Here is an 8,148-nt window from a genome sequence, read left to right on the forward strand (position 1 = left end):
GTGCACTAACCAAAATGCTCTGTCATTCTTCATCAGTAACTGTTCATTCAAATCCCTTTGCTAAAGAGTAAAGAAGTATCCAGGGGACTGGTAAATCTTGATTTGCTTCATTAAGTCTGCTGAAAACAAAACAAAACAAAACTTGATAAAGGCATCTTATGACGATCTGGCTATCATTATTATTCTCATCCAACACAACTAATCTGATACAGTGAAAGGAACATTAATAGAATTGTTTTTAAATTTAAGAAAAAGATAATGATACGCTCGCGAGATCTCAGACCACCAGACCCGGAAGGTTCTTAGGAAGTTGAAGGGCCTGGAGGAGGCCCGGGAACAAATGGCCGCTGCTGGATCATGCTGCTACAAGAGGAGAATGGCTGTTGCAGCCGGCGTCAAAGCAGCTCCAGCGCAGGGTACTCAGATGGGGAGCGCGAGGACTCGCTGGCTACGCACGCTAGGCAGCAGCTGGAGGCGCTGCTCAACAAGACCATGCGCATTCGCATGACAGATGGGCGGACACTGGTCGGTTGCTACCTCTTCACCAACCGTGACTGCAGTGTTATCCTGGGCTCGGCGCAGGAGTTCCTCAAGCCGTCGAATTCCTTCTCTGCCGGGGAACCTCGTGTGCTGAGCCTGGCCATGGTACCTGGTGACCACATCCACATCGTTTCTATCGAGGTGCAGAGAGAGAGCCTGGCGGGGCCTCCCTATCTCTGAACATGATTGCGCATGCCTTTCAGACTTCATTAAATCTGTAACCGAAAAAAAAAAGAGAAAAAGATAATGATAAATATCAATGTTGGCAGCAGAAAGCCTATGTTTTGGCTGTAAGATATAAAGGGAAAAAAGTTATTCCTTGCCGACGGTCTTCATTTATGTATTTAAACACTGAATTTCTTGCATAGATCCATTTCTTCCTGATGGGAATATTGATAATAGCTTTTGCAACAACCACAGCACAGAGGGCCATAGAAATCCTTGCGTCACTCCAATCTCTGCGTCTGTCATCACATGGCCTTCTTTCTTCTGAGCGTGTTTGTATGTCTCCAAATCTCCCTTTCTTTTAAGAACACTGGTCATTGCATTTAGGGCCCGCCCTAATCTAGGATGGCCTCATCTTAACTTGACTACATCTGCAAAGACCCTATTTCCAAGTAAGGGCACATCTGCAGGTACCAGGGATTAGGATTTGAGCATATCTTTTTAGAGAATGCAATTCAACCAATTAAAAATAGGTTAAATGCATATTTAAATTCTCTAAACCTGGAAGGCAGGAACAGATGAGGGAAATGGTTTTCAGAGCAGTAGCTATCAATTCAATTTTTAAATGTAAATCCTGAGGTTGCAGGGAAGGAAATCTCTCTGTATGATTATGCAGAGCAAGAACAGACGTGCAATCCCATGAATGCTGACATTCTACATATAAGAAAGGTAAAAAGGAGTATATGCATCCAAGTCAAGCAGCTAGGCACTAGCAGTTCATGAAATATTACACTTTAGACTCTGGAAATAAGGCAATGGATGGCAGTGGGGAACAGGAAGGAAGTGTGTTATGCCCATTTCACAGAAAAAGAAACTGAGGATGAGAAAGTTTACATAAACTGACCAAAGTCAAGCAGCTAAGAAGTAGCAGGATTGGGATTCAAAAATCTTTCGGTCTGGGCCCAGAGTTCTTAAGTTTTTCACCATTATATTCCTTCTTAAAGAAATGGTTCAATGGAAATTGTTCTAGTTATGGGAATATCTAGATATGGGAATATCATATCAGATATTCCTTGTAAACTGATATACATAAATGCCTTTGCCTAGACCTTCCCTGGGCAACTAATTTCCCAGGAAATCTCTTGGAAGTGCTATCATACTTGAAGTTCAGTATTCCTGTTCCTGGATATTTCTTTGTACCAGAGATGAAGCTGATGAATTCCTTCAGATAATGTTGTAAATATCTGGGCACAATTCTACTTCAGACAAGACAACTTACTTGCATTTCCCCCAAAGTCCATGATCCACAGATCACTGTGCCTTGCCCAAGCTGTTCACTTCTGTTGTAAGGATTCATTGCCCTTTTCTTCCCAGCTGTCTTGGCCACCTGTTATTTAGAATTCCAACCTACATTTTAAGTGTTACCCCCACATAGGTTCATTTCCTTATCCCTCTCCACCACCCAGACTGAGTTTAATTCTCCTCTCCTGTAGCTGTTTGGGATCTACAGCAGTGGGCACTCTTACCAACCAAACATAATTCACACCTTCCTTCTGCTTAACAGAACCTGGAAATTATTCAAGTAGCCAACCCCATCCACAAATCTAGGTACTCAGAGAAAGCTAACCCACCTCCACCTTGAAGGATGCCCTTCATTTTTGTTAAAACATCATTGTATCAGTAAGGTATTGCCAACCACGAATTTCAGTAGTTTAAAGCTATTGCAGTTTGTTAATGATCATGATTATGTGGGTTGGCTACTATAATCTTCTTGTCTATGCCAGCTCAGCTGGAGCTGGATCTAGAATGACCTCAGATGGATGGTCCTCAGCCTCAGTTGGGACCTTAGCTAGAATGGTTTGGAAAGCTGAGAGCTCTATCTCCCCTTGGGCTCTCATCCTCCAGCAGGCAAAACTAGGCTTCTTCACTTGGTGATAAACGATTCCCTAGCAGAAAGAGAGGGCAAACCCCAATGCACAATCATTTTCAAGCCTTTGCCTTTTTCACAATTGTTAATGCCTGTTAGCCAAAGCAAATCACATGGCCAAGCCTCTACTCAAAAGATGGAGAGAGATTCTACTCCTGAAGCAGCAAAGTCACATTGCAAAGGGGTGAGCATACCTGAAAGGGAAGAGTTGCAATCAACTCTGTCAATAAGACCTGAAGTGATCACCTTATTTAAAATTACAATTTAGCCCCACCCAAGCACTACTGATCCCCTTTAACCTGCTCTTGTTTCCATAGTATATGTCACATTCTAACATGCTGTGTTATTTACTTATTATGTCTATTGTTTTTCTGTCTTCTCCTTTAAAATACATGCTCCCAAGGTAGAAATCTTCGTTCACTAATTGATCTACTTAGAAGACTATCTGACACATAGTAGTGGCTCAAGATATATTATTTGAATGAAAGTGTGAAAGGCCCATCAATAACCCAAGGCCAATGGGAACCTCATATTCAGCCAGAGAAAGTATCTCATTCACATCAAAGGGAATGCAGTTAGAAAATCTCCAGCAATGGGGAGGGCCTATGTTGGAATGGTCCCTGAAGTATCCATTAAAACTGTTCTAAGAGTTAAAATTCCAACTTAGAAAATAAATATAACAAAATAACAGCAATAATCTGTGACTCTGGTACCAATTTGTGACAGTATTAGCCAAATAATAACTTTCTTGCCTCTTTCGAGTTAGAAGCATAAGTCAGTGGAAGAGGCCAATCAGCTCCCCCTCCACCAACCCATCAGGCCATGGCTAACAGGCAACAGAAGTGAGCTGAAAAGAGGAGCTGGAACTCCAGTGAAGTTTGAAGTTTTAATTATCACATGAAATGAGACCTATATATTACTGGCAGACAACTTGACTATCTGAAAGTAATCAGAAAAGTCATGGGGCTTCCCCAAAATTTCACCCAAGAAAAGGGGAAATACTGGTCCCATTGAACAAATTAAAATAACAGTGTGGGAGCATGGGGGGGAATAAAAGCACTTAATGATCACATCCAACAAGCCATACTTGTCAAACGTAATGGTTACATTGCCTTTCCAACAGTGAGAGATGCAGTTGCAAAATGCCTGATTCATTCCTTGTTTATAGGAATGCCTCCTACATGGAAGAAAGGAATGCTTATCAGAGACATGAAATAAGAGAGCTAACATTTATTGAATATATGCAAGGAACAGGAGCATGGCAGGAATTATTTTATAAAATCTTTCCCAAATGCTATAAACTAAGTATTATTATCATCATTTTATATATGAGGAAATCAAAGCACAGGAAAATTAATGTGTAGTCAGACAGGAAGTAGAAGAGCTTGGCTTGAAACTGGATTCTTGCCGACTCTAAACGCCATGCTCTTCCATTAGAAGCCACTGCCTTCCACCTTGAAGCAGAATCAGATATAAGTCCTCTACTCAATTAGTTTATAATCTTATAGTATCAGAAGACCCTGGAGAGTGTCCATAAATCACTACCAGACAATGTCTTAAGTGCTTTAGGAGATGCACTGGAAAGTCAGAAGTGGAAGAAATGACTTCCAGCTGAGGACCAGGGAAAACTTCCCAGAAGAAATGGAATTTTAATTTCACATCATAATTATGACAGAACGAAGTCTCTGGTTGGTTTTCCCTGCCCTCTTTCTTATCTTTGAGAATATTATGGGTCTTATTTACATTTTTCCAAATTTTTAAATAATCAACTAAACTGAAAGTAACTTAGACCCACTCTTCTCTCTTTTCCTTTCCAAATATATCTTCCATTTTTTCACACACATGCACAAAATTGAAGTTAAAAAAAAAAAAGAGGATAGACTCCCTACCTCCATTTCTTTGTATATATAAAACATACACTCTTAAAGCAGTCTGGTCTCCCACTACTATTAGAAAAATCTAAAATCAAGTCTAAGCACCCAAATCATTATAAATTTTATTAATGTTTACATATGCTTTGACAAATATAATTAATTTCTAGCATTTTTCTCATTCTGAATTTCTAAGTTGTTTATCATGCTAAATTGGCAATAACAATTATACCCCTTTCAAGCTAGAGAAAAGAGCAAATATGCAATAAACATCACTGTACATATCATAAACTATGATATTCCAAGTCCTAATGTCAAAAAGGGTGTAAATTTGAAGGTATTAAAAATTATAGAGTAGAAAAGTACTTTATTTTGCCTAAAATACATATTTAGAAGTTATAAATGACAATAATAATTTTTATAATTATACACTCTAGCATTATAAATTAATATATAAGGATAATGGTAAAAATTTATGTCACATCATAAATGGCTATTTGTAACTTGCATATCTTTTCATTAACTAAGAATTTCAGAGCCCGCTATGGAATAATAGACCAAAGATCTGATCCATAGATCTGATCCAACATAAAATCCAAAATTCTGTTTAACCAACCTAATTCTTCTCAAAAGACTAATCTAGGTCTTAAGTTGAACCCAAACAGCAGTGAGAATCAGATGACTTCAACACTTTAACTCTACCCAATTTGGACACAGTCATAAAATGTGATTTATGAATCACATAAATGAAAATTTACCTCTTCAATCAGATTAATGATTAAATAGAGGAAATAAGGAAAACATCTGTTTTGACAGTTAGTAAGTACCAGATCCTTTCCATATATTATTTCATTAAAATAGTACACAGTAGAGCTGGGCTTTGAACACATAATCTGTTCCCAGAGTCAGGCAATTCACCACTACACTAGGTCTTATACTAGGTGATAGATAAGCTTTATACCAATAAAGTTATTGATTCCACAGTATTGCAAGATTTTGGAATTGCTATTTTACCATGTGTAACAGTTTGAAAATGTGCATAAAAAGGTCGTTTGAACCAAGGGTGTTGCTTCACCCTAGATCCCTTTGAAAACTCCAATACATATTTAAGAGCCCTTCTAATAGTTCAAGTTTGAACAGTTGCCTTAATCCATCTAGTGATGAAACCAGTCTTTTCCCCCTCAGTTTCCCTATTCTTGTTCTTCTGTGGATCCACAATTAGCAACATAAGACTGAGAAGCGTGTGATGCCCAAAGTCCACAAAAACACATTACTCACTGCAACCATATGGCCCCAACTCAAGCACAGGCTGACGTCATGTCTTGTCAGTATCCTGTTCATGGCCAGTGGTGACTTCCTCTTTCCATCTATGTTGCCACTTCTAGAGGTTCAAACTTTACCTAGTAGGGCACTCATGAAGGGTTCTGCTGCAGGTTGTGTATGCCACATGGCATTTCAATAAAGTCACTACCCAACTGTGCACTGGTTTCAGGGCTGCCAGCACTGCTGCTGGAGTGGCTTTTGCTGTCATTCTGCTTAACTCATCCATCATCCAGTGTTGGTCTACGATACCCCAACTGCATCCTCCTACTTGTCCCCAAACGGACTCCTGTAGTAATTTCTCTGTGGTGCAGACCAGGAATGAAAGTGCTGGGCCATAGTATATATGCATATATAATTTGATGAATAACTACCAGGGTGCTTCCCAGAATAGCTGCATCAGTCCTTCCAGAAACACATGAAAATCCTTACTGGCTATTTTATTCTCACGATGGTTGAAACTAATCCAAGATCTATATTTATGGGTTTTCCCCTTACATTTCCTTTATTAGTTTCTTAAATATAAAATACTAGTATCTTGCAGGTTTCACATCATTTTGGTCTTCCTCCCTGCCTCCCACCTCCAACACAACATTGATGGTATTTACAATTTATTTTCCTCAATCTGAGCTTTTTAAAGTAACCAAGATATCCCCTAGGTTTTTGGCCACCATTACTTCATGTATCTCTTGTAGCACCCTTGTGTTTTTATGTATCTTTTAATTCTAGTACATTCTCCAAGAGTTTTTCAAAATGGGTTTCCATCTGGTCAATATTTTGAGGCCGGACTGGATATAATGCTCTTGTTGCTACCATGTAATTATGGTGTTAAGAAGTCTGATATCAATGTAAACATTTTTCCTTGTTAGGTGATATGTTCATTCTCTTTGGAAGCATTTTCCCTTGGTCTTTGATGTTCTAGAATTTAATTATAATAAAGCTAGGTAATAATAATAGCTAATACTAAAATAGCAGTTATGTACAAGGCACTATTCTAAGGGCTTTACACATATGTTAATTCACTTAATCCTCATATTAGTTTTATAAGATAGTAAGAAACATTCTACTATCCTCATTTTATTGGTGGGTAAACTGAGATACAGATGGTTTACCTTATGCACTACTTCAAATAAGAGGTCTGTCATTTTTTTAACTCTGGGATAAGTAAATATTCTTTATTTCTTCAAATATATCTTCCCTTTGTCCCCCACTATGACCACCAGCATCTTTCTTCTGTATATTAATATTATTATTAACTGTATATTAGCACTTCTATTTCTTGTCTTCAAACCCCACAGTTTATTGTTATAATTTCTCTTTTTATTTCTTTCTGTTACCTTCTGAGAGTATTCAGTCTGATCTTCTGGCAAACAGATTATTTCTTCACCTGCATCATTTGGATTATTTCTCTTATTTATTCTGTTCTTTATTTCAACTATTATATTTTTCATATTTACTGTTTTCATTTGGTTCTTTTTTATGACTTCTCTGACATTTTATTAACATCCTTCTCATCTCTGAGTATTTCTTTTATTTTATTTATTTATTTTTTTGTAATAACTTTTTTTTTAAACATCTTTTTTGGAGTATAATTGCTTACAACAGTGTGTTAGTTTCTGCTTTATAACAAAGTGAATGAGCTATAATTACACATATATTCCCGTATCTCCTCACTCTTCTGTCTCCCTCCCACCCTCCCTACCACACCCCTCTAGGTGGTCACAAAGCACCAAGCTGATTTCCCTGTGCTATGCGGCTGCTTCCCACTATCTCTGAGTATTTCAACTAAACTTATTTTAAATTCTTAGTCCATCTGTTCTAAGAATTCTGTTTCATATGATATTAGTTTGTCACCTTTCTGTTACAGGTTGTTCTTCCCAATACCTAGTTGTTGTTGTTGTTTGGATCTGACATTATTAACTATTTCTTCAATTGTAAGGCTCCATAGCTTATTCAGTACACTAGTGTTCTAATATCTTAAAACAGGCAAACAAAAAACAAAAAAAGAAACCTCATAAAGCTTCCAAATGACTTAGATTGCTTCTGACAGGCAGAAAAGAAATTCTCACATTTTAAATTTGTTTGGGGAAACTGCAAAGGTCTCACCACCATCTTAGCTATTATAAGTGGAAGTTCAGGATAATCTAAATTCAGAATTTCTTCTTCCAAAACATTCTTACTGTTAATGAATTATGCAGGTATTACACCTTCTGTGCCTTTCCCATTCAAAAGAAGAAAAGCTGTGCTTTTCATCTGGAGCAGAGTCTGTGATTATGGACCAACTAATTAACTTGTCTAATGTGGAAGGGATGATGTAATTTTCAC

The 8,148-nt window shown here is 37.8% G+C and overlaps 1 protein-coding gene across 1 annotated transcript; it reads left to right on the forward strand.

Annotated features, from left to right (window-relative positions):
- Window positions 1–270: 270 nt before the first annotated feature.
- Window positions 271–774, forward strand: LOC101281494 (N-alpha-acetyltransferase 38, NatC auxiliary subunit-like). Its single transcript, XM_033432253.1, has one exon. It carries the CDS (start codon window positions 358–360, stop codon window positions 718–720), a length of 363 nt encoding a protein of 120 aa, XP_033288144.1. The 5' UTR covers window positions 271–357; the 3' UTR covers window positions 721–774.
- Window positions 775–8,148: the final 7,374 nt, after the last annotated feature.

Source organism: Orcinus orca, chromosome 5 (genome assembly GCF_937001465.1).
Source record: "Orcinus orca chromosome 5, mOrcOrc1.1, whole genome shotgun sequence".
Lineage (NCBI taxonomy): Eukaryota > Metazoa > Chordata > Mammalia > Artiodactyla > Delphinidae > Orcinus > Orcinus orca.